At 40.6% G+C, this 27,970-nt stretch overlaps 1 protein-coding gene across 7 annotated transcripts in view; it reads left to right on the plus strand.

Annotated features, from left to right (window-relative positions):
* FGGY (FGGY carbohydrate kinase domain containing) overlaps positions 1-27,970 on the plus strand; it is a 364,704-nt gene that overhangs the window by 33,034 nt on the left and 303,700 nt on the right. For 6 of the 7 annotated variants that reach the window (XM_039887657.1, XM_039887684.1, XM_039887635.1 and 3 more), the window contains one exon: positions 2,491-2,642. In XM_039887657.1, coding sequence (XP_039743591.1) covers positions 2,491-2,642 — 152 coding nt within the window. Of the gene's footprint in view, positions 1-2,490; positions 2,643-13,136; positions 13,257-27,970 lie in introns of those variants that run through there. The other variant, XM_039887694.1, reaches the window with a different exon arrangement.

Consider the following 27,970-nt stretch of genomic DNA (forward strand, 5'->3'; position numbering starts at 1 on the left):
TCAGTTAACTAGCGCCTTCTCTGTGCTCCTCCTCCTGTGTTCCTATGCCTGATACTGCTGTTCTGCCAGTCAGTACCCCATGTAGAATCTTTTTTCCATTCAACCACATGCTTTGTAAGGGCAGGGACTGTGGCACATTCTTCTTGGTATCCCAGCACTGTGCCTGGCATATAGTAGATACTCAATAAAAGATTAAATGAACTTTCAGTGGAATCATTTGTGGTTTTCTATAAGAACTGAATAAAGATTAATTTCTCAGTTTTTGTCTAAAGTTAAAATGATTAATTAATTGTTATAATAAATATGATAAAGTACTCGATTCTGCACACTTATTGCATTATTCTGACTGCATCTTGAGAGCCTTTCATTAGAGGCAGTAGTAGCTGATTGGTCTGTCTTTACAGTTAGAAGTTTAGTAACAGCCGTTTTTGTCTTGAAGCAGCTGCAGATACATTCAATACTATATTTAAGAAGCAACACTGATATTGTTCTCCTCAAGATCCACACACCCACGCACATGTGCATGTGTGTGTGCCCACATACCCACATTCTGAGTGGATGACAGTTCTGGAATGGGACATGGACATCAGTATTTTTAAAGCTTTTCAAGGTTTCTAATGTGAACCTGGGTTGAGAACCAGAGCTTATACAGTAGAATCACTCAGCTGTGAAAAACAGATCTGAGATGTACCTATGGGAAGATCTCATGTACTTTCTTATTTTCAAATAATTACTGTTTTTTGAGGAACTTTTATGGGACCGAAATCTCTCCAGGTAGGCAAACCAGTGACTGAGCCCTGGCCTTATGATGATGATGATGACCTAATTGAGATATTTTCATAGGTTGACTATTTTTCTTTTAAGTTTAAAAAAATTGTTTTCAAACATACGGGACGTAAAGTAATAGTCTTCAGTGTATCCACTACTAAGGATAAACAGGTGAAATTTAGCCATATTTGCCTCAAGTGTCTTTTCTTTTTAAAGAACTACTTGAAGCTTCAGCCTAGTCCTTCTACCCATCCCCGCCCCTCTGCCCAGCTGGTGACCATTATGCTGCAGTTGGTGTTCTGTGCTTTTACCACATATGTATATACCTGCAACAAACAATACGTATTGTGTTTAAAAATGTCCCAGTTGGTGTCACTACTCATGTTGATATGTGTAGCTCTAGTTTGTTTTATCACTTTATTTATCTGTCCTCTGCACAGATCTGTTTTCAGAGCACACTTCATGCTTTCCCTAGCTATGAGAAAGTAGGCCTGTCTTCAACCTCAGAGTCAGTTTGTCACTGCAAGTAACCTAGATCAAAGTATTGTTTTGAGAATTTAGATGATGTATGTAAAATGTTTATCACAGGGCTTGGGACACACACAGACACAAAGAACTTTATAACCATTTGCTATTAGCAAAGTTATATAGTTGGTGCTGTTATTTTGCCATTAAATAAAATAATGTGTGAAAGTGCCTGGTTCAATTACTGTTGGGTCCCCTTTGATCTTTTCTTCTTATAATCTCAGGTATATTCATTGCTTTTCCCTGCATTTTGCCATCTGAGGAAGCAGAGGGCTGTCTAGAGTATTGGCTTTTCTGTCAGTACATGATCAATTAACAGAGGCTAAGGAAGGGAGAAGGGACAGTCAGGTGCTATGTGGGCTGCAGAATGGTAGAGGTAGGATGTGAAGGTGCCCATGCCCCTTTTCCAGTTAGTTTCTGTTCTTTATGATTTACTCCCCCTGAGGGCCTATTATGTGATAGGTACTTGCCATATCCTTTATGCCCATTATTAATCCCTATATGCTATTAGGTATTGTCCCTATTCTATAGATGAGGACAACTGAGGTTGAGAAAAGTTTAATAACTTTCTCAATATATCTCTGCTTATAACTGAAAGAGTCAGTATTTCCCATTGGGTCTGCTCGATTCCAAAACGTGTATTCTTCCTGTGCTACCAAAGTAACTGAGTAAGGGAAAAAAACTTAACTGATTTTAATTAAAGTGACTAGAAGATTTGGGAATATAAGCAGATAAAAGCCATTGTGCAGATGTATTAGATGTATTATATTAAATATATTATACTGTTGAAATATTTGTCCATATTTAAAGGGGACAGATCTTAAAAAGCCAAACTATTGTTTTAGGCTTATTTCATAGGCTCTTCCTAAATATATACCCAGAAAAGCTTTTCTAGTTTAGAAGGAGTAGGAGAGGAAGAAGTTGGGAGAGAGTGAATGACGATAGAATTATTTGGAAGATCTTGACTGGTTTTAGTTTAACCCTGGGGTTATAGTTAAAGAACACACCTCTTGAAAGGAAATCTAAAGTTTGGATTAGAGTGTTATAATCAGCCTTGATGGTAGTCCTTTCACTTGTTCATCATTGTTGGGTGAAATTATAGAAGTTGTGCAGCTCTTTGCCCTGGGGAATGCATAATTGCCCTTGAATTGGAAGGATAATAATGCACATGTATCTTCATCTCCCTGTTTCTGCTAGGAGATTCCCATCGAAACATCATCATGTGGCTGGACCACCGAGCAGTCAGTCAGGTCCACAGGATCAACAAAACCAAGCATAGTGTCCTGCAGTATGTCGGGGGTGTGATGTCTGTGGAAATGCAGGCCCCGAAGCTCCTGTGGCTAAAGGAGGTGAGTGCATAGGGTTGAAGAGGGGATACTAGTACAGTCGACCCTTGAAAAACAGTGAGGTTAGGGGTGCTGACACCCCACGCAGATGTATAACTTTGATTCCTTGAAAACTACTAATAGCCTACTGTTGACTGGAAGCCTTACCGATAATGTAAATAGTGGATTAACACATGTTTTGTATGTTATGTGTGCTATATACTTTATTCTTATGATAAAGTAAGCTAGAGAAAGGAAAATCTTAATTTGAAAATCATAAAGAAGAGAAAAAACATATATGGTACTATAAGTATGTATTGAAAAGATCCACATATAAATGGATCCACTTAGTTCAAACCTGTGTTGTTCAAGGGTCAACTATGATAGTAGAGGATTCCATTTATTGGGGATTTGTCTGTACCAGGCACCCTGCTTAAGTCTGTTATGTTTGGTTTTCCCAGCAACTCTCTGAGGAAGGTTGATCTCATTTTATTGTTTATATTGCAGTTAAATCATTCTTGTTTTTATATGCTTAACTCATGCAAGGCATTGTGATAAATATGTGACACAGATTGTTCCTTAGATCCAAACAGCAGCCCTGTGAAGTCAGGTTTGTTTGTTTGTTTGTTTGTTTTTCTCTCCTCCTCTTCCTCCTCCTCCTCCTCCTCCTCCTCCTCCTCCTCCTCCTCCTTCTTCTTCTTCTCTCTCTCTCTCTCTCTCCTCTCCCTCTCCCTCTCCCTCCCTCTCCCTCTCCTTCTTCCTCCCTCCCTCTCTTCCTTCCTTCCTTCTTTCCTTTTGGGGCAGGGGGGCTGTCTTTTATAGACAAGAAAACTAAAGCTGATAGAGATTAATCAGCTCACCCAAAATAACACAGTAAGTATGTGATATAGCCAGGATTTGAACCTAAGACTCACTGACTCTGAAGTCAATTCTGTTAATATTCAATACTTCACTGAAGTTCAGAGAGGTTAATTAGCATTCCAACTAGAAAGTGGCAGAGCTGGGATTTAAGTCCAAATCTTCTGACCAGAACCTTATTTCTCTATACACTTTTAGCCCCAAATGATTAATCTCTGGCCTTGTTGGCATTTTAGCATAGTCCTTTCTCATCTTGCCTGAACTTGAGTTTCTCTGTCCTTGAGTGATATGGTGATCTTTGGTCAAAGCACTTGCAGGTAGTTCCCATTTCCAGATGTTAGGATCCTTTATGAAGTGTGGAGAGTGGTGATGTCAGCTTAATGGTTCTCATTATAGATGGATGTGTGAGAAAGTTCAAGGCTTCTGGGAATCTCAGGGACTTGAAAACCCTAGGTGGTCTGGTGAGGAGAGAATCCATCTAAAGAGTAAGACCTGGCATGATTCATGTACTAGCTCTGAGGTTTCAGGTGGGCTGTATTTTCAATTACTCAAAATATACGTGGAAATGGGGGAGTTTAAGGGTGCTGAGAAGGTGTTCTTGGATTGTCAGAAGGGGCAGAAGGGAGATAAGCAAAAAAGGCATCAAGTTATAGCTTTTGTGTATTTAGCTACTTTGTGAATTTTAATTTGCAGAAAGCCTTCTATAGTTGCTAAGAGTTTGAAAACACAGTGTCTTAGAAGTCGGTTTCAGCATTCTGATTTTGTCTCCACCAACATCACATTGTGTGACTTTGGGCAAAGCAATTCAAACCCGAGACCTCACTTTTTTCCACTTTTAATGTTTGAAAACCTGATCTAAATGTATGCTGCAAAACAAATAGGAATATGGAACTGCTCTTCACTGCCCCACACTCTGCTGTGTGTTCTAAGGGCATTAATTGATTTAATCCTAACAAGCTCTGCCTGGTAGAGAGTATAGGAGACTGAGGCTGAAAGAGGGTTAAATGGCTTTCCTAGGCAGATGGTAGAGCCAGAATTTAAACCATGTCTATTGGCCTCCAAACCCAGCTCATCTAATCTTGCCACGCAGTACTAAAATCCCTCCGTAATGGGTGCCACTTGGGTTAGACCAGGAACTAGGGCAGCGATGTTCTTCAAGCCAGACTAAACATGGTGCAAGAGAAGAAACAAATTGAATATATCTCCCTTCTTAGCCATAAGTAAGAAAGAGCTATACTGAATTAAGCTAGCAGGGTCAGGCAGGTGGTTACTGGTGCACCATCAGGACCTTATTGAACACCTACTTCGTGGCCAGCTCTGGGTTGTATATCCAGATCTAAATGTACATTCGATATGAACCTCTATGGTGTACTTGCGATCAAAATGCAAAAGATAGAGGCCATATAAAATAAAGCTCTAGATTGCATGGCACTCATTTTGACCTTCTAAGACCATCCAACCAACCAACCATCAATCCATCCATCCATTCATTTAATCAATTCTATTTCAGAATTTTCTGAGTAAGGCTCTAAACATTGGCTTATTGTGTACTTAACTTTCGGAAGATTGAGCCTTAAATCCGTTTGAAAATTGTTTTGATTTATTATTATTTTTTGGTAAGCATGCACAGGAATCCTTGCTGAGAATCCCTTTGGTTTTGCTGTGATTGCAAATTGAAAATCGAAGCTATTTCTAAAATCAGTTTTAGCATCTCCTTCAAGCCTGACCAGGCTGGCTTATAATGTCTCTCAAACTTTCATGTGTAAACGAATCACTTGGAGATCTTGCTAAACTGCATATTCTGATTTAGTAGCCCTGGGGTAGGGTCTGAAAATTTGCATTTCTAACAAGCTTCCAGGTGTTGCTGACATTGCTCTCCAGCACACTTACTGAAACCACTTTCAATGCTAAAGGCTCTGTGCTTAAATACTGAAAAACATCCATTTATAGAGAATCAGTAAATAGTATCTCCTTTTTAATGGAGGTATGGGAAACTGAGGCACAAGGAAGTTAGATAGCTTCTGTAGAGCTAGCTATTCAACTACACATTCAGTGTCAGAACATGAGGCTGTGTGCTTGGTTCATTTGGGCTGCCATTTGTTTATTCTAGTTACTCTTTAATTTGCTAAATTTTGACTGAAGTCCTGCTGTGAACCAGCAGTATGATAGGCACTGGGGATATGGGCACAAAGAAGACTCAGTCTTTCTTACCTTGGAGGGGCACAGAGTCCACTGGGGACAGTGGTGGGGGAGCCTAAGGAGGGTATGGGTGGAGGAGAGAGACATGAAAACAGAGCCATCTGAATATGTACTAAGCACAGTGATACGGGAATATGCAGAGTGCTTTCTGAGAAAATGATTTGCTTCCCAGAGGAGTTATTTGAGATGAGACTCAAGACATGAGTAGAGGGTCTTATTCTAATAAAGAAGACAGGAAGGATGTTCTAGAGAGAGACCATGGTTCATTTTTGATAAAGTAAGTCCCAGGACATGAGTCTGGGGTATTTCCCTAAGTGTAGTAGGAAATGAGGCCTCGGTTTGTTAAGGGCATATTTGGTAATAGAGATTGGTTGATGGTTTTTAAGCAAGGGAGGGAATGTCTTAGTTCCCTTTGGCAGGGCTGAGGAGATTGGTTTAGAGATGAGAATATGTATGCCTGTGGGAGTAAAAACTTGTTTTCTTCCCTGGTTATAGCCCTTTGCCTTTGCTTGGCTCTTACGATAAGTTCTAAAATTTGTAACGTGACCCAGAAGGTTGCCCCCTCCTGTCTACTTCCTGTGTTTCTGGCGTGTTGCTCACTCTCATCCATCCACGGGGATCCCCTCAGGGTGCCTCAAACACACCCAGTTCTTTGCCACCTCAGAGTCTTGACTAGTGCTTGGCACACTGCAGCTCATGGGCCGAATCTTGCCTGCTGCCTGTTTTTGGATGTCGTGGAAGTTAAGAATGGGTTTTACATTTTCAAATGGTTGAAAAAGAATTAAAAGAAGGATAATATTTTGTGATCTGTAAAAATTATATGAAATTAAAATTTTAGTGGCCATAAATAAAGTTCTCTTGGAACACAGCCAGGCTCATTCATTTATGTATTGTCTGTGGCTGCTTTTGCATTGCAGTGACAGCTGAATAGTTGAGACAGAGACTATACGGCTTGCAAAGCTAAAAATATTTACTCTCTTAAACCATTAAAGCAAAAGTTTGCTGACCCCATCCTAACAATGTGATGCTGTGCCTTCTGCCCTGAGTATTCTTTCCTCTATTCACCACTGATTCTAATTCAACATTTAGGTCTCAGCTGTATTGTCAACTCCTTAAAAAAGCTTTTCCTGACCCTCAGATAAATCAGAAGTCTCTTGTCATTGCACTCTTAACTTTACTGCATTGTATTTTTAATAAATTGTAATCATATGTCAGTTTGTATGATGATTTGTATAATGCTTGGCGCCTCCAACTATTGTAATCCATGCAGGATGGAGATCATATTCATTGTGTTCATTGCTGTGTTCTTACCCCTAATCAAATGTCTGGCACTTAGCAGGTACTCAATAAATATTTTTTGAAGACAGTGGCCCGGTAAGGGGCTGTTGCAGTACTCCAGGTGAGACGTAATTAGATTTGAATTAGGCATTGTCGGATGGAGACGAGATGGATTCTAGAAATCTTTAATGGGTACTGCCAGCAGGACGTTGAGACTCATTGGCTGTGAGAGGTGAGCTAGATGGAGGAGTCAGAGCTGAAGGCTCACTTCGGTATTGCTGTCATTCATGTGCTCCTTGTCCTTAGCCTGGAATCAGATGTCAGAGGGAGTTGGGCAAAATTTGGAATTCAGACTCCCTAGAAGACAGAAGTGATGTACTAAGATCGCCAGAGCCCTTGGGCATAGTCACTTGGGTCCTAGTCCTGCAATACGGAATTTTAATCATGTCCTTTATATTTAAGGTTTATGTGTTTTGAGTTGACATAGGTCTCCTTAATAAGAATTGTCAGATAAAAGGAAGAAAATGCCATTTGAATCTTTCATAACCCCCAGCAGTCTGGCTTTTCCATTTGGTCTCAATGATTCTGACTCTCATCTTAATTAAGGCCAAATGTAAATTAAGTTCTGTCAGGCCGGAACAGCTGGAGTCTCCTATCTTTATAAACATGAAACATTGTAGGGTAACAAGGTGCAGACTGAGGAAGGTCAAGAAAGTTAACGGGGCTGATGTCAATCCTGACAGCTCAGTGTTAATGGAAGATAATTAACTGGCTTGTAGGGGCTGCATGGAGATTTTCCAATTCTTTCTTTAACTCATTTCCTCTTTTTGCCATTGTCAGCAGAGCAGAAAGCTACTCATTTCATAGTTTGAGGTTTTCATTGTTGATTCCATAGGTCTGGAACCAAAGGGCTAGAATGTCAGAGGATTTTGTTGATGGGTTTAGAAAAATATATCTGTCTCTCCCATCTCCCTAGTTAATGTCTCTCTGCTTCTGTTCCCTGATAACATATTGAGAAAATGAGTAAATGATTCTCTGATTTATTCTAATGTGCCTTTTCCTATATATGTTCACTTTTTTCGGAGGAACCTGGGAGGTTGGATGCTTGGAGAGGGGGTTTGATTACTTCCTGCTACCTGTGGAAGATGTCAGTTGAGTGCTTTGCAGTAGGAACTATCGAAAACTGTTAGAGCTTGGGAAAGCCTTGTTCTGGTCCCTTCTATAAAATAAGAGACTTGCCCCAGCTCATTTTTAGAGCCTTTCATTCTTATTGATACTGTCGTTAGGTTTCTTCTAATCTTGAAACTTTATGAGAGTTGAAGCCACTCCTTTCTTTGAAATATACCATTTCTTTTTAATGGAAATATGGTAGAACTATTTCTGTTAGTTACTCTGGCTTTAAATTCCATGTATAGGTCTAGTATGATTCACCTACATTCATCAGGTCTTAGCAATACAATTAGAGCCAATTCAAGATGTTGAGGAACTTGGAGAGATATAACACAGTTCTGTAACAAAGAAAAGTACAGGGTTTGAAGCCAAACACACTTGCATTTAAATCTTCCTCTACCATTTACAATTTTGAGACCTTAGACAAGCTAAATCAACTTCTCTGAGTTTCTGCACTTAGCTGTAAAATGAGGATAATATCAGCCTTGTGGAATTATTGTAATTTAGTGAGCTATTGCAAAGTGCTTTATAAAGTAGATATTCTTATAGTAGCTTAATTTTCACTTCTATTGTGTTTTAAAATGTTTTTGTGCTGATGGGCATGTCAGTAACATCCTGTCACCAAATCGAGAGAGTTTTAAACACTAGACTATCTTATTTCATGGAGCTGGCTGTAATGAGTGGTATGTTTTTCCTGTTTGACTAATAGCTAAGGAAAGCATCTAAAACCACCACAAAGTTGTCAGAAGCAATCATAGAAAATAGACAGTAGAAGAGTACAAAACATATTTTCAGAGTCATTCATTTATTTGAATCATCCACATCCGATGTGTAATACTGACACCAGAAGGCAGCCGGCATTGAACTGCAAAGCAGATTGATTTACTGATTACCTTCTTCTCTCTTCCCCTAAAATTCATCATTGCCTCCAGCCCCAGAATTATTTTATTTTGTAAGGATTATTTTATTTAATCTTTACCCCTGTTTTGTGGGGGTAGATATTATCACTTTTTTACAGATGAGGAAACCGAAGCTCAAAATAGTTAAATGACCTGCTCATAATCTCATACAATGTAAGCAAACCTACATCAAGAGCTATATCACAGCTCTGCCCCCATCCCCCTCCTATGGGGGCCTGTGCAGCTCACCGTGGAAATCTGGAAGTGGTCTCTTCTTTCAAGAAATTAATCTAGAGAGGAAAGGTACTGATCAACTAAGCAATAAGAACATAACAAGGAAATAGATGAAAACAGTAGCCGAAGCACTTCTTAAAGCATTTTATCTGTGTTAACTCATTGAATCCTCACAACCACCCTATGAAGTATCATCTTTTACAGATGGCTCATAGATGTTAAGCAACTTGTCCATGGTCACTCGGCTAATAAATGACAAGCCTGGGATTTGAACCTTAGCATTTCAGATCCAGAGTATGGGCTCATCACCATTTCACTCTACTACCTTTTCAAGTGTTTGCCTTGTAGGGTTTGAATAAATAAGTTCAGGCAAGACACTTCTAAGTGATGACTTCAGGAGGATCTGCTGCCCAGAACAATGGGTGGTATGTTCATTTTTTTCTTTTAACAAATATTGATTATCTTCTGTGTAATAGGCACTGCTGGGCATTGGGGATGCCAAGGTGAGCAGGACAGGTGAGAACTCTGGCTAGGCTTCTGGGAACTTAAATTTTAGCGTAGAGAGGCAGAAAATAGACAAGGAGGCATATACACACACACAAAGTGATTTTATTTTCTGGAAAATGCTATGAAGGAAAAACAAAGATGAACAGAAATGGCATGGCTAGAGTGTTCTCTCTCGGGAGCTTTTGTTTGACCCAAATGATGAGATTTTCAGGAAGAGGGTGCATCAGATTGACTGAGGGGAGGAAAGCACCTGTGAGATCAGCAAAGGAGGTCAGCAGGGCTGGGAGGGTATGAGCAAGGCTGAGAGTAGTAGGAGGTGAGTTGGAGAAGTGGGCAGGGACCAGATCCTGTACAGCCTTGAGGCCATGGGCAAGAATCTGGATTTTATTCTAAGAGAATAGGCATTGGTTGATAGATTTTAAGCATGGGTGTGACACGATCTGTTTTATGACTTAAAAAAAAAAATCACTGCGGCTTATGTACTGAGTAGATAATAAATATTTATATAGCAACAACAAAGTTTACAGTATAATGCTAAAGGAAAATAATTACAAGACTGAATGTGCAGACTTATAAATGCATTTTTTAAAAGAAATTATTGGTATAGAATAAAAGATTGGCTGTATATACAAAAAAATTAATAATGGGACAGTATTCATGGTTGGTTGAAATAGTTTACTGCTTACAACATAATGCTCATGCTTTTATTATTTTTTAGTCATTTTCCATTAAAAATAATCTTGTAGTTATAACTAACCTTTCTGGTTGGCAATACTTCATTATCTAACATGGGATTTCTTTTCTTCTTGGGCTTGTTTTCCTAAAAAGCACTGTATAAGGGGCTTCCTATGTAGTATTTCATCTAAGCCTCTCAGCGATGCAGTATTATTATCTCATTATACAGATGAGGAAACTTAAGACCCAGAGGGCTTAAGTAGCTTCCCCAAAGCTACACAGCAAGTAAGTGGTAGCCAGGATTCTCACCAAGTCCAGCCTGCCTCCAGCTCCTGCGTTCTCCATTGGCCCTCACTGCCTGTTCTCAAAGGATACTCGTTTCTTCCCATGTACCAAGGGTGTAGGCTGGCAGACCACAGGCCGAATCTGGGCCCCAGCTGGGTTTTGTTTGACCCACCCTATACTTGAAAAAGTTTTTTTTTTTTAAATTAGTTTCTAAAATTTAAAAAGCTAGGAACTTTTACATGAAAATTCAGATTTACTGTTACTCTAGAAAAAATAACAGGAGGACTTGGCAATCTTGGGCCCACAGCCCCATGTGGAGGGAATTGGCCAGAGACATGTCGGGGCTGCCACCTTTAGAAGGGGCAAATGTCCTTCATTTCACAGCAGTCCCCACCCAGCCTGCTTCTCTCATTTCCTTTTCAGCCCTACCCCTCCAGGCATTTGTATTTGGGACACAGGCTGTGGAATTTGTTCAAAGAATCCATTATTACTTTTCCTATAACAAAATGCTTACAGAAATGGAAAGACTTTCCAGATGGTGAATTTCTTGGTCTGTTGCTCAAAGGATACCATACTCATATTCTCTTACATCCCTGGGTCTTTGCATAGGTTTTTGCTTCTGCTTGGAAAACTTATACAAATATATACATGTGTGTACGTGTATATGTGTATGTAATATATATATATATTTTAACTTGGGAAAACTTATACTAATTCTTCAAGACTCTGGGAAGCCTTCCTTGACTTTCTCCTTTTTTGGCGGCGGGGATCGGGGGGATGTTTGTCCCATTTTTGACTTTCTTCCTTGAGTGTTCTTTAGGGTCCTGCCCTATGTCTTTAATGGCATCCTTCCCTTCCCTCTACCCTGAAATTTATTACACTATATTGTGTGCCCCTAGTGTCTAGGGCACTGTTTAGCATCTAACATTGATAACTCAGTAAATATTTTAAGGGACAAATAGATGAATGTATTAAATCATTTATCATGACGTTTTTGATTGTTGGGTGTGTCTGTCCAAAAGATGCATTCCAAAGTAAAGATCTACTGCATGCTGAATGTAAATTAATTTTCTGTTCCCCTTGGTGGAAAAAGAAGTTTGGATCATTACCATTCCTTTCCACCCCAAACCCCTTCTTGGCTATAGTCCTGTTACTTTGAGTCAAAGCTTATTTTGTTTGTGAAGTGAAGGCTCTAGATTGAAGCAGTAACTCCTCTGCATGTATCCTTTGTTTCTTTGTGCTCTTGAGGTAGATTACCTATTTATGTTGCTCCTTTCACCCCCGAGAGAATCCAAGGCTCATCTACTGAATCAAATAGCATCTCTTTAGAATGTTTATACCAGGGCCCTATTACATTTGCACCAGATTCCTCCCAGCCTTACAGCAGTGTGGACAGTATTGCCAGCTGCTGTTAGGGCATGTGTTGTGGATTTTCTCTCCAGGGTGGTCTGCCCATAAACTGGTGTGTATCTAAATATACAGTGTTGAGGCTGATGTCCTACCTTCATTTACCTGGACAGCGAATTATTTCCTTATCATTCTTGCATTTACATATTTGATTTATGCCAAATATGTGCCATGTCCTTTTAGTTTTATACTCCAACAAAGTAATTTTAAAAAGCAAACAAAAGAAAAAGCAAGGACTTGGCCTGATACCTAGTAATAAATTTAATAAATGTCAGCTATTATTATAATACTACATTTTGTATTTAACTTTATGGCTTATGGCAGACTTTGACATCTATTTTCTTTATTTGATCTATGACATGGCCTTATCATAGATAAATATTACTATTTGCCACATTTTACAGATGAATATAGCATGCCTCAAAGAGATGAAATGACTTGTTCACAGGTATCAGGCTTAGTCTTCACGAAGGTCCTTTTGGCTCTAAATCTTACCTTTTTTTTTTTTCCTGCTGTACCACGTTCCTTTGAGTTGGTGGGTTTTTTACTCAGCTCCAGACAAGCAGGGACCAAATCTATCTATTCATATTTGGCTGTTGAATCCACAGAGCCAAACACAGTGATTGGCATTGAAGACATACTAAGTATTTGCTAAATGAATTCATGTTTCCTGGTCAGAGCCAGATTTATGGTTGTAGTTCTAAAGCCCACATGCCCAGCCTCCTTGCCGCCAGCCTTCCTGATCACAGTTCAGGGCTGTCAGCTATATCTCGGCATTTTTAGTGTAACCAGAGAGGTGAGAGAAAGATTGCTAAGTTTGGCTGGCTTTATGCCTACATGATATGATTTGATATAAAACAAAAATTGAACAAAATTCTTTTTTTCACAATGGCTAAAATGGAGGTCACACCTACTGGAGGGAAATATTGTCTTTAGAAAAAACACTGAAAAAGACAATGCATTCGGTGTGTGTCATGGCAAAGGAACTTATTAGCATAATTGACCTCCTTGAGGTGAACTGTCACCTTAGCTATGTGAATGCCTAGAGTAGATAGATGTTGATTGTGGCAAGGGGGGAAACAAGCCAGAAGTCAGAAAAGTTGCAAGATGGGATTCTTCTGGCAGGGTAAGTAAATCTCATTTCTCTGAACATATGGGTTGATTTTACTCTTTTTTTTTTTTTTTTGTTTCGTTATCTTCAAAATGAAAATAACTGTTTTGCTATTGTAGGGATATATTCATTTAATTAGTGAAGAAAAGTTGTATAGTAAGTGCTATGTAGAAGGCATAGTGCCTGGAAGGCGAGGCAGAAGCCAAGAGTATCCTTTTTCTCAAGGAGCACTCAAGTCTAGGACCAAATGCAAGAGGCTGTGAAAGGCACATTTTCCCACATTTTATTATCAAAATTTTCAAGAATACAGTAAAGTGGAAAGAATTTTATAGTCAACACTAAGAACCATCACCTGGATCTGTCATTAACATTTTATTGTACTTCCTTTATCACATATATATCCATCTATCTGTCTCTCTCTCTATCCACCAACCCACCTTAAGTGTTTGTAGGAAGCTGAGACATCATTACACTTGTAAAAGTATGAGATGTTAAAGATCTATTACCGTTCTGAGATATTTACTAAGTTCTGTTTTTTGATACTGACCCTTTTTGATTGCTATTTACAAACATCATCAACACTTGTACTAGAATTTATTAAATATCTACCATGTGCTTTTAAGTCTGTTATCTCATTTAATTCTTAAGAAAATCCTGTGAGGTAGAAGTTATCACTTTGCAGATAAAGAAGCTGAGAATGGGGGGTGTTAAATTGATTACTGCTTACTGACTCTGTTACTTCTGGCAGTGTTGGGATACAAACCTGGGTTTTCTAACTCCAGGAAATGGATTTAAAAAGAAGTTGTAAAGGTTCGCTGGTCAAATTCTAGCCTTTATCAGACGAGGTCCCCCTGTCTACTCTACATATGAGGCACCTAAGTAGAGAGAGCTAGTTCTCATAGTTTAAGTTTTAAACCCCAGATTACATATTTGTCTGATGTAACTCTTTAAAATAAATATAAACTCTAGAATAAAAAGTTATCAAAGCTTACTAAGTTAGACTCACAATTAAAGAGACTGGGTGAGATCTAAGATTTGTGTATCTGAGATACATAAATTCGAACCCATTCTCTTTTGTCTATGCTCCAGCACATTAGAGTTACCTCTTAAAGAGCCTCTTCCTCCCCTTTGTGTTCACCTTAAATGTTTGTAGTTCAAAAAAATAAAAAATAAAAAAGATTAAATGATTCAACTAGTTCCTTACTTCTCCCGAACCCAGAAATCCTAGAAGTAGTTCTGCAGCCAAGACCTTACTCGAGGCTTGTCTCTGTATCAAGCTGTGGCCAGTCTACTAGTTGAGTGATAAAGTGATTCAGGGATTCCCATAAAAGCCCATGTCTCTCTGAATCCTTCCTATTTGGACAGGCTATGAATTAGGTAAAACTTGTGGGTGACAAAGTCGCATCTCTTATAGCCTTATCAATACCTACACCAAACCCTCTCAAAAAGCTGCTTTTTAGTCTGAATCCTAGTCTTTGTAATTTCAACAGTCAGTGTCTTCTGGCTCAAAAATGCAAGAATTGGGAGTGTTCAGAGGGAATTAGCTGGCTGAGTAAGTGGCTCTGCCCTCCCTGGCCTCTGTCTCTCATTAGGGCTTTGCTAAAGGATCTGAACTGTGGCACAGATAGACATTTTCTCTCAGTAATGCTACATGGATAGAGTCTTGGAAGTTGCCCAAGCAAAGCAAAGCAAGCAATTAGAAAATAAGATCTTTTTATCAATTAATTATGCATAATATTAATAATAAGGATTTCATTTTCCCTCATGTTATTTTTATTATTATTGCTTTACCACTGAATAGTGAAAATTATTGGTCAGAGGCTAGCACCAGGCCATGGTTTAGCATTTGGGAATCCCTGGTCTCCCTGACTCCTGAAGTTTTCCTTCAGTGCTGGCATTCTGTGGACCTAAGACAGATGGGAAGAGAATCAAGACCAGAGTGAAGCCTCCTGCAGTTGTCTTGGCCTGAGGCCATGTGGTCTGGCTTTGGCTAAGGGTCAGAGACAAGCCCATGGACCTGAGAAAGAGAGTGAATCACTGTGCAAGTATTTATCCAGCACCTCCCATGTCCTGAGAAGTAGCAACTGGACAGTGGTGAAGGAGTATTGGGTTTGGAATTCAAGTGGCCAGGGTTTCACCCTAGGTTTTGCACTTATTATCTGCGTGATATTGAGCAATTCACTTCATTTTGGGGCCTTAGGTCCTGTCTATAAAATGGTGTTGATGAATATTATGCATCAGAAAGCATTTGGTAAGTTGTAGAGCACTGGTGGTAGTGATGTATTTTCAGACGATGGTTCTGGCAGAAGGTGACTTTTGGAAAGAAAATTAGTAAGGTCTATTTTTCATATATCTATATTCAGTTAAGGAAGCCAAAAATGAAAGGAAATTAAATTCACACTGTTTTGGGGTAGGCATGTTTTTAAAACTGTGCTTAAGCTTTACAGACAACTTAAGGAGCAGGTATTATTATTCCTGTTTGAGCAGGAGGGAACAGGCTGGAAGAGGTTCAGTTTATGCAGCTGATGAGTGGTACAGCTGGGGATCTAACTCAGATCTAACTCAAGCCTGTGTTCTTTCCATAACTCCTCACAGCCCAAGGATTGGGGGAGCAGAGGAGTCAGGGAGAGGGTGAATCCATCCTCAGGTGCCCCAAGCTAATGTTTCCAGAACAATTTCATGTGCACTATTGTTACTAAGTTATAGGGTATTGTCTTCAACAGCAAATATTCTCAGGATGATGACTGTAAGAATATAAATATGTTTTAGAAGTGGTCTAAAAATAGTATGATGCCAATGAGTTTCTGCCATATTTCATCAAGGGCATTCACTCATTCAACATATATTTATTGAAAATTTATTTTATTCCAGCTATTTTGTTAACCGCTGATAATAGAGCAGTATATAGAACAGTCCCTGTCTTCAAGGTGCTTATATTCTAGAAGAGGGACTGACAGTCACAGTGCACTGTAAGAGGAATGGACATTTAAGTCACTGTGGAAATAGACCCCAGTTAAAGTAGAGGAGTCCAGAGGAGGTGTTATATAGGCTGGGGGCTGAAGGGTGGATTGGAGTTAGCTAAGCACTGGGGTGGGGCGGCTTGCAAAAGGCAGACTGCATAGATGGAATAACATGGGGAAAGGTCTGGCAGTCTGAGAAAACAAGACCTCTGTGGGGCTGCAGATACAGTAGGATGAGAGCATAGAATGTGAGAAAGTAGTTCAATGAGTCAGTCAAAAAGCATGCTTGAGTCCCTGTTGTATGCTCAGGACTGCTATTCATAATGGGAATTTCCTTTTGGACCTGGTGAGATGGAGCCAGTTTATTCTAGTTATAGTCAGAGAAAAGCCAGAAGCTGTTTGCCACACCTTTTCTAACTCTCTCATCTCAAGGACGTGGACCTGCAAACTCAGTGAAGCTGAGCTCCAAGTGTTCAGGGAGCTGCAGTGTCCTCTCCGGGCAGGAGAAACTCTCCTCTTATCAGTCATCTTGGGACGGGGCTAGACAGTGCCCCAGAGAACAAAGCTGCAAACTAACCCCTCTTGTCAAGAGGGTGGGACGGAACACCAGGCAGGGCTCTTTCCACCTCTCCTTCGGTGGGCGTGTGACTCAGAGGCAGTGACATCAGCCATGACCTCATTCACCCAGAGGAGAGACTGCAGAACGAGAGCGGGGCTTTGGCTTCTACCCTTCTCCATGTTTTATCTCATCGGGGACATTGTCATGGTCCTCCTGTTGTTTTCCACACATCTTTTTCATTTTCCTATTTTTTTCTGTCTTTTTCTGTCTTTCTCATTTTATTCATTTCTCATGTTTAACCTATTCTTTCTTTTCACTCCATTTTGTTTTTCTTTTTGCCCATCTTTTGCTCTTGTCTTTATTTACATCTCCTTTGTCCTCTTCTAAATTGTTCTTGTTACATTTTCATTCTCGCTTATCTTACCTTTTGCCTCCATTTTCCTTTCTTCTTCCTCCTCCCTCCTCAGCACCAGCTTCCACTCCTCCTCCCCTCCTCCCTCCTCTTCCTCCCCTCCCTCCTCCTCCTCTCCTCCCCTCCTCCTCCTCCTCTTCCCTCCTCCCTCCTCCCCTCCTCCTCCCTCCCTCTCTCCCTCCCTCCCTCCCTTCCTTCCTTCCTTCCTTCTCCTAAACTCTTTCTCCTCTTTCTGTCAGAAATGTACATGGAAACTGGTTCTTCTGCCTCCTATCTCTTTTTTCCTCCAGACTTTCACCATGTTGTTGCTGTCCTAACTTTCCTAAAACTGGATTCACAAACAACCCCCTGTTCAGGATTGATGGTGGCTGCCTTCTCTTCTGACCTGAGTGTCTAATACACATCCAGATTTACCCCTTACTACGCTCGAGCACACATCTCTCAGGCCGACTTTCTCAGGGTTCCTTTTCCATCGCCAGGAATGCAGTTAATACTTCTTGCACTTTTGCTCAGGCAGTGCCCCCAGCTTGGACTCCCCTCCATCCCATCTTCCTTGGTCTTTGCCTTTCTTCCACAAGGCCAGACACTCCCTCTTCAGTATACCTTTCCTCTACCGCCTGCCCACGGCAGTGTCTCTCCTTCATGACTGCTGCATTCTTAGTTTATAAATCAGATATTTTAGAACTTGAGTTATTCTGTACTATTTATACATTGCTGCTGAGTGCTACATATGCAGACTCCTTGCTCCACCTAGCCAGTAAGCACCCTGAGAATTGGGACCAGTACTTTGTTGCCTTTTTTAAAGCGCCTAGCGCATATCTGGCCACAACCCAGGACTGACAGACAAATCATCTCATGTCAATAAATATTTCATTTGAGAAATAGTTATTTCATGTTAACTCTAGGGATACTGATGAATAAACCATAGCCCCTTTCTAAAAAGAGCTAGGAGGCTAGTAAGGAGATAGATAGGCCTCCATATAATTTGAGAAGAGCAAGGATGTGAACGAAACTAACATTTATTGGGATGTGTCAGGCCGGGCACATTAACATGTACAACCTCACTTAGTGGAATCCTGCTAACAATTCTATGAGTTAAATGTCGTAAATGAGCAAAGTGAAACCCATCGATAATTAGATGACTTACTGGCCAAAAGTGACACAACTAACAAGTGAGATAACCGCGCTTTGAACTAAGGTTTGTTAGTCTCCAAAGCTCCTGCTCCTTGCCGAAAATGGAAACAGGTGGTGGAACTGACATTCTAACTAATAATGAGAACGATTATTTAAGAAGTGCTTACTGTGTGTGAAATGTTCTAAACACTTCACATACATTTGGTCATTTGTTCCTTCAGCAACTCTGTGGTATAGGTAGTATTGTTGTTCTCTGTAAATACAGGACAAGTAAATTGAAGTGAAGAGCAGTTAAATAGCTTTTCCAAGGCCGCATGGTTATGAGGCAGTAGGGTCAGGATATGCACCCTTGCAGTGTGGCTCTGGAGAAGAGGCAGCAGAATGTGCAGTGTCACTTCGGTGTAGAGCAGCCTGTTGCGTTACTAGAATTGCATCAATCCATGTGGAGACTCAGGGACCGTGGGGGTGCCGATAGGTGAGGGTATTGAGATGTGAGGCTAACAAGGAAGCCCAGAGCTCGGTCAAAATAACCTTATAGTGGAGTGCTCTCCACAAGGACCCTTTGCAGGAGATACAAGTAATATTCCTAGAAGGGATGTTTTCTGTGATGTTGGACTATTTGGCATCTCTTAAAAGGAAGAGTTTATGAAATTCTGATTGTCTACACGTTGAGTAGGGAAGGGATTTCTCAGTTATGGCACTTGTCTGTGCCCTTAAGAAATGACAGTGGAATTATGCAACAGTGATATAAATGAACAAGGAAGGATATATCTACCCAAATCAGCCCCAAAGAAATCTTAAGTGTAGCAGTAAAGTATACTCATCCTTTATGGGTTGGGGATAAGTAAAGTTTGGGTTGAAGGACATTTGGGGAAGAAAGAGGAGAGGGCATCCATGTGAGCCAGCCTGGATCTGACACCAGGTTGTCCTCAGATGTCCCAGAGCACTTGACGTTTGATGGAGTGCCTTTCCCGCTGCAGCCCCCTCTCCAGTGGTGCTTGGCAGCCATTCAGCATGGTGCTGCACTGACCCAGGAGCCCAAGCCAGGAAGTGAATGAATCCATTTTCCAATTAAAGTGAAACTTCTCCAAAGGACCTGTTCACCCCAAGAAGAGAAATTTATCTTCCTGGCAGTCTGGCTTGGCTAGAATATGTCTCTGCTCCTAAGACAGACTGTGAAAAGCCATTACTTGAATGAGAAAAGAGAAACCGGGACAGTTTCACAACCTCATTTATTTATCCATTCATTCCTTATTTCCATTTCCACAAACTTCTATTTGGCTTGTACATCTCTGCTCATTCATTTATTTATTCATTCATTCAGCTAATGTTATTCATCATCTATATATCAGATACGATGCTAGGTCCTAGGAATAGAGAGATTGAAAAAAATACAGTCCTTGCCTCTTAGAAGCTTTCAGTCTAGTGAGGGAGATAGGCACATGAACAGATGATGAGAAGTGCCGTGTAGGGATATTCACAGAATATTATGGGGGCACACTGTAGAGGCACCTAACTCAAGGGAATCAGGGAAGATTTCATGAAATGAGTCTAACACTTGAGTCCTAAATGATGAATACTTGTTGGCCAGGTGGAAGAGGGAGGGTATTTCAGATAGAGTGCACTATGCGTAAAGATACAATGGTGAGAAAAAGCACAACGTTTGTGGGTGATCTAGTGAAGTATCTCAGAGTGATCAGAGTGGTGAGTAAGACATAGATCGCATGTCATGTTAATGAATTTGCTCTTTCACTACAAAAGTATTAGAAAACTTTGAAAGGCACAAAGTATACTAGATTGAAAGCTTCCTGTGGGTGGCAGCTGTGTCTGTTATTTGCTGTTTTCCTTAGCACTGAACGCAGTACCTGACATGTAGAGGATACCAAATAAATACTTACTGAATTAATGAGTTATTTAGATAGTGAAATTTACATTTTATATAGCCCACTGTATTTTAATTAGCTGTTTGGAGGGCGGGAATTGAAGGGGCAAGATTAAAAAGTTAGGAGCTGTATCAGTTAGCTTTGCTGTATAACAAACCACCTCAAAAACTTAGTAGTGTTAAAAACAACCATTTACTTACCTCATAATTATGCAGGTTGCTCATTGTGCAGGTTGCTCAGAAAGATGCTTTTTCTGGTTTCTACTGAATTCATTTAGGAGTCCGTGGAGGACTGCTGGTTAGGGTTTGCTGATCTTGGCTTTGCTCAGCTCTCTCGCCTGTCCTGAGCCTTAGCTGCAGTGATTCATTTCTTATCCACCAGCAGGCCAGCCTGAGCTGTCTCACATGGCAGCATTCCATTCCAAGAAGACAAGAGCAAAGTCTTATAAGACCTCAACCGAGAAACAGCACAGTGCCACTTCTGCTTCGTTCCACTGATCAAAGCAAGGTATAAGTCCAGCCCCAATTCAGGTGGTGGAGAAATAGTTTCACCTCTTCATAGGAAGAACTACAGAGGCATATTGCAAAGGGCATGAATACAGGAAGAGGAAGAATTATGGCCATTTTTGTAGTGTAACATAGGTCAGAGCAGCAATCCAGGTGACAATAAGGTGGTTTGGAAATAAGATAGTGAAGGTATGGGTGTGATGGTTAATTTTATGTGTCAACTTGACTGGGCCACATGGTGTTCAGACATTTGGTCAAACGTTATTCTGAGTCTTTCTGCAAGGGTATTTCTGGATGAGATTAACATTTGAATTGGTAAACAGAGTAAGACCGACTGCCCTCCCCAGGATGGGTAGGCCCCATTTAATCAGTTAAACACCTGTGTAGAATAAAAAGGCTGAGTAAGAGGGAGTTCCTCCTGCCTGACTGCCCTGGACTGGACTGGGACATCAGTCTTTTCCTGCCCTCAGACTTGAACTGAAATATCATCTTTTCTCCGGTCTTGAGCCTGTTGGCCTTCAGACTAGAAATTACATCATCAGTTCTCCTGATTCTCAGGCTTTGGACTCAGACTGGAATTTCTGGGTTTCCAGCTTGCTAACTGCTGATGTTGGGACTTCTCAGGCTCTATAATTGTGTGAGCCAATCCTTATAATAGATCTCTTCATATCTGTATGTGAAGAGATTTCATATATATGAGGGATTTTATACATACAGTTGGCCCTTGAGCAACATGGGTTTGAACTGTACAAGTCCACTTACATGCAGATTTTTTTTTCAGTAAATATGCAGTCAGCCCTCCATATCCGTGGGGTTGGCGTCTGTGAATTCAACCAACTGTGGTTCAAAGACGGTATTTTTGATCCACACATGGAAAGCTGTGGATGCTGAGGGCCGACTGTACACATCGTTCTGTGCCATTTTATATAAATAACTTGAGTATCTGTGGAGTTTGGTATCACGTGGGTTCCTGGAACCAATCCCCCATGGATACTGAGGGACAAATGTAGTTAAGTTTTTGGGGAGTCAAGAGTTATACATGGGCTTTTGATGGCATGGAAGTTCAGCACCCCAACCCCTGCATTGTTCAAGGGTCAACTGTGTGTGTAAATGTATGTATATGTGTGTATGTATATATATATACATACACACACTATTGTATCTACTTCCTTGGTGAACTCTAATACAGGGGTGAAAGAGTGGAACCTCTTCATGTATTAACTGGGAATTTAAATTAGATAGATGATTGGATGTAAGGAATGAGAAAGAAGGAGAAGGTGACTCCCTAGGTAACTGGATCAATTGATGTAGAAAATCAAGGAGGAGGAAAACTTTTGGGGGAAGATAACAGATTCTGTTTTGGACATGTTGAGCCAGAGGTGCAATGGGACATCCAGGAAATATGTGTCAGAGAGGAATTTGGGAATTTGAGATGTGGCATGTTATTCAACTTGCAATTGGTCAGAACCAAGGGAATGATTGAGATTGTCCAGGAAGCATGTGAACAGTGAGAAGAGCACTTGGATCAGGCAAGAACTCATAGCATCCACATTTAATGGACAACTGAGGAAAGAAGCTTAAGAAGGAAACAAAAGCAATGACAAGGGTGCGAAGGGATCCAGAATGAGGTATTAAGAAAGACCTCTTCACTTCTCTATTTGTCCACATCTACTTTTTATTCAGATCTGTTCCAAGACCTTCTTACCCATCCCAAAGCCTTCTCTTCATATTAGGACTCCCTCCCTTCCCTTCTCTTTCCATGTTTCTCTCCCTCTTTCTCTCCTTCCATCCCTTCCATAGACAATGTCACCCACAAGCAATTGTGTTGTCTAGGTCACAGTGACATCCTTTTCCTTTCTTCCTGGCACTTCTGCATTTTGTTATGCTTTAGGGAGGTGGCCACCTGAACTACCACTGTATTGATCTACATGTTAGTCTATCTTTACACTTACCTGTCGCGTAACCTTGGGATAGTCATGGTGTGGTCCCTTTCGGGGCTTTAGTTTCTTAACCTGCAAGGAGAGGGTTATAATTTCATAGCTTTCCTGCCTTAAAGAATTATACAGATCAGATGAGATCATGCATGTCATAGCAGTAATCAGAGTGAAACTCGTTGACTTATCAGGCACTCTACATTACTTCATTTAGTTCTCAAAATATTCCTTTGAGGTAGATGCTAGTAATATGGCATTTGAGGAAACCAGAGCTTAGAGAAATTAATTTGCCTAAAGCTACACAGCTGGGAAGTGGTGAGGACAGTAATTAAACTCAGGTCTGCCTGACTCCAACTGTACTTAGAGCCCACATACCAAAACTTTGTTTTCCTAATTTGTGTGGTGGTATCACATTCCTGGGCAAAGTAAGCTTTGCTGAATACGATCTGCTTTCATGTAAATGATAACATTTTCATGGTTGGGAAATCAGCTCTAGTGTGGATTATATATTTACCTTTCTGTGAAACAGTAGAGCTCCAGGGGAGGAGGGAGTGGGGACGATGCAGCTATAGATCCAGTTCTTGAAAATTAAAGAATTTAAATTATACAATGCAATTATTTCATTTTACAAATTAATTCTATGAAGATACAGTGAAACAGATTCTCTAATGGGGGTAATCTTATCTGTAATTTCAGGTTTTTGCTTCATGGGTGCTGTTCTCCATAGAAGCATAGATATATACTCTACTTGAACTTTTGGTTTCAGCTCATATCTCTCTCCCATGAAGGCTTTTTCTAGCCATGTTGGCCCCAGAGCCCTTTCTTTCCTTTAAACCCTGAGTGTGATTACTCATTAGAGGCAGCTATATAGCCACACTCAAAATATTGTGATAAAGTTATGAGGCTGACTCACCAAACCTTGGTATCAGGCTCATAACGTTATTGTCATATATCATCTTATTAATTACCTTTTCCTTTGCACACATCTTTTTCTCCAGTTTTGTTTTAATTTCTCTTTTTAAAGGCTCTGACATTAAATTTCTTTATACCTCCTGAAACTTTTTGCATTTTTTTTTTTCATGAGTCAGCTGTCTTTTGCCCTCCAGGAGTTTATAATTTTGAAGTGAATATAGGCACATGAATATATAATTAGGATACAGCAAGGGATGGAGGGATTCACTGAAAAGGTGACATTTGAGCTGGATTTGAACCAAAGGCAGAAGTCTGATCATGGGAGAAAATGGGCAAGTTAAGGAGCGGCATCAGCCTCAACAGAGACATGGAAATATAAAAAGAGCATAATGCATTTAGTGGGGTGAAAGAAATGAGGTGAGAGTGTGGGGAGGGAGAGGAGAAGGGTGATGGGAGATGAGCCCAGAATGATTTATAAAAATAACGGCCAACTTGGAGCCAGGTAATTCAGTGTCCTGAGAGCCATGCCAAGGAGATAAAAATGTGATTTTAGGCCAATAGGAACTGTAGAACTATTTTAAATAAAGGAATGTAATGGTAAGTTTTACATTTTTAGAAAGATACCTCTAGTAACACTAACCTCTCAGCATATTTGTCTGACTCAAATCTCCAGTATTTGGTCTTTTTTTCTGTGGATGGGAGTTTGAAACACACAATCATTTCATTCATTCTGGGAAGTTTCTGGTTGGGGATTATGACCCACTCATGTTTTCAGCATCGTGTTTTCTTTCAAGAATGACATCGAGGATCAAGTTTCTTCCTGAAACATATTTCCTCTTTAGACCATCAGTCTGTGCCCTAATTTGGAGTCTTGAATGCAGAGTGAGGATAAAGTTTTGGTTTATTTTATGGGTTGTGCTGGAAAACAACGTCGTGAGTATTTAGAATGTTCAGGCAGGATCATTTATTGGGTGGAGAATCAGGGAGCTCCGTTCCCTCCCTTTTATTCACTATATGCAGCAGATAGCTCAGATAGAATCTCTTTGCAATACATAACAAAATATTTGGATGACCCTTTCTGAACTGGTCACCCCTACATTCTCATACTACTAGACCCTGGTGTCTCCTGACATACACTGTAGTATCTGCTTCATTTTCCCTACACTGTTCCTCAGCGTCTAGAAGCCAGCAGAGACTTCACTGCCTCCTTGGACACCTCAGTGAGAGGGAGAGGGAGAGAGCTACATCTCCTTGCCATGAGACTGGGGTGGCTGCTGCCTGGCCTTGAATCTTGGATATACTGCTCTACCTCCACCCTCTGGTGAGACCTACAGCTGTGTGCCCTTTGAATAGTAGCCTCCTCTCAAGAAATGCTGTGGTTTTATGAAGTAATAGGTGATTTTAAAAAGTGAAGACTTGTTCCTTTGGTTGGTTTCAAGCCTGGGAGATAGCTTAGCTCAGGGGAGTGTTATTGGAATGCAGAAGTATATAGGACCAAGTTACACACCCCAAATCACAACTGATGTCTTTTTTTCTTGAAAAGACTAGTTTTTGTTAGGTGTTTGGTTAGAGAGATAGAATTAACTTATTCAGCATAGAGAGCTCCTACTTTGGACTGGATTCAGCTATCACATAATGAGATACAGCGGAAGTCCGCATGTGTCTAGGACCTGCTTGGTGCTCTCTAATCCGTCCACCATTTGTGCAGGGCAGTTGTCATTAGGTACAGAGAAGTTAAGTGAGTTTTCCAGGATTGAAAGTGAAACCTCTGAAATTTTAAAAGATATGTAAAATACGTTTGGGAGGAATTTTTGTTGTTGTTTTCTCTTGTAAAGAATGGCAATAGCCAGATGGGTGCTAGAGTAATTGGGGGGATCACTTCATAAATTATGTAAATGTCTAACCATTGTACCGTATACCCGAAACTAACATAAAATAAAAAAAAAATAAATTTAAAAAATCTTAAAGGTATACGTGCGCGCGCGCGCGCGCACACACACACGAATGCCAGTAGCTTCCTTCATGATGCTTCCAAAGGCCAAAACCCATAGCTCTGATAGATCGAGGGTCTCAGTTGGTGACTGTTCACAGTGGGAGGAAAGAACACTCACTTGAGAGCGAGAAACCCTGTGTGACATTGGGCTGAGCCCTTGTCATCTGAACCTCAGTTTCTACGTCTTAGTATTTGACTATTGTATATTGCCTGCACACCTCTGAACCGCTCTGAGAAGCAAATGAGATGAGGCACATGGGAACACTCTTGTAAACTGTGGAGGAGTATGAGAGGATAGTTACTGTGTCTTGATGTATGCTCATTGGTTACAAGAATACATTTGTCTTAGTAAGATTGAGGCCCTTGGCTGGGACTAGACTGGCTGCAGAAGTGGGGATACTGTTAGATTTTCCCACAGAACTGGATTGAAAATTCAGCCACTGGGGCTAATATGCCCTTGGGCCAATATGGCATTTGATGACAGAGCACTTGTGTATCATGTAGCCCAGCATGAGACCAACATGGGATCCTCACAGATAGTGAGCATCTTGAAGTAAGGGATCAAGCTCTGAATGTTCCTTCTCATCCAGAGTCTTACTTTTCCCTCTTTCCTTTGCTGGCTAATCTCCAGACTTTGCTTTTGTAGACAAAGCAAGGGATACTGCTATCTTCTCTGAGACCACGTGCATTCTTAAGGATATCTCATACTTCTGATTAGATGTTGTTTCTGGTTTTTCATCCTATAGAAAAGTTAAACTGGGGTCCTTGGCTTTGGTCAGTGACGCTGGAGTGGTCTCAAGAAGAAATGCCGCTCCTGGCTGCCTTGCGCCCTTACCCCCAATATGTGTCTTTCTGGCAAGAAGCGAAACCTCTTTTTGGCAAAGAGGTTCTCTTTGAGACATTTTGCTTGGGTTCCATTGTCCACAGCAGATGTCTACATGGCCACAGACTGAAAGCTGTTATTATGCAAGATCTTTAATGACCCTACACAAGATCCAACAGAAGTTGTTGTCTGAATTTGGAAGATTGTTCGGTTTTGGCTGGAAGCACTGGTTGTTGATGCTCTGGTTTTATTGGTTCATTTCTGGTGACTGGCCTTGGATTGATTTCTGGAGCCCTTAGAAGGAGGCAGCCTTTTTTCCCCCTCTCCCTGAGAACTGATCACTGACTCCACAAAGCAAATAGAAAGAGAGTTTTGGGACTGACTACCCAGAAGGCATACTAGTAGTTTGACTTACATACTAGTTTCAAAGGCTACCATTTTTTTATTTTGACCTATTAGTGTATAAAGATACTACTAGTCCATAACTGTGTTAGTTATGTTTAGTCAGCTTTAAGTTTTGCTGTGTTTAACATTAATGTGTGGGTGTTCAAAAAGAAGTTTAGCCCTTTCTAGATGTGAATTCTCATCCAAATGCTTAGGAATTTAAACAAATAGCAACAATAGAAAATAGGCTGTTTACATTAGAATGCTTTAGGTGTTACAGTTGTTTTAATGGCACCAGATAACTGTTCCTCTGCTGCGCATAGATGTCTGTGTTCATATAGTACTGATAGGGAAGGAGGAAATAGGAAGAGCGTATAGATTTGAGGGCAAATGTAGATAAAGGCCAGTTGCATATCTGTAAAATAGATATAACAACACCCAGCTGTTTTGTATCATTCTAAGGAGATAACACTTGTGGAATATGTGTTATGAAGTCTGAAGCACTCCTCACAGGAAAGATTGGAAGGTGAAACCGAGCAGTTTGTCTGGTTGTTCAACAAATATTTATTGAGTGCCTGCTATGTGTCTCCCTCTAGCATATATTGGAATATATCTCTTATGGAACTTCTGCATGGTTGCCCTCAGGGTCCCAAAGATACCCTCATGCTTATGATACCTTCCTTATTGCTGTGGCTTCCTGGGGAGGGGACAGTTGAAACCAGGACATGGAGAGTTGCCTGGGTGGTAGGAAACCTTCCTTGCTACTGTTTCTGTCAGATTTACTCTTTTCTTTGTGAAGTTCTCCTTCTCTAGGTACAGAAAATGGCCACTCCACAGTTTCCAAGTTTATCTCACCTCCAGTTCCATTCACAAGCCATTCAAAGTTAAATGACTCCACTTGGATCCTTAATCTAAATTCCTGGGAGAAGGGATATGATTGGCTCAGTTAGGTCACATGTTCATCCCTGGTCTAGTTAAGGGGAGTGGAGTCATGTAGTTTCCACCCCCCAGCTAAGGGTCCAGTCTTGTATAGGGGGAGGAGATGGGACACTCATGGGATATCATAAAACTGACAAGGTCCTTTACCTTGTAGAGCTTACAGTCTAGCAGGAAAGAAAGACATTACATGCATAATTGTGCGGTACTGTGGGTTGTATGGCAGCCAGACCTAATCTGAGTAGGAGATCTGGAAGACCTCTCCAGGGAAGGATGGATAGGGTTAACCAAAG

The sequence above is a fragment of the Pteropus medius genome, unplaced genomic scaffold, assembly GCF_902729225.1.
Source record: "Pteropus medius unplaced genomic scaffold, Ma_sr-lr_union100, whole genome shotgun sequence".
NCBI lineage: Eukaryota > Metazoa > Chordata > Mammalia > Chiroptera > Pteropodidae > Pteropus > Pteropus medius.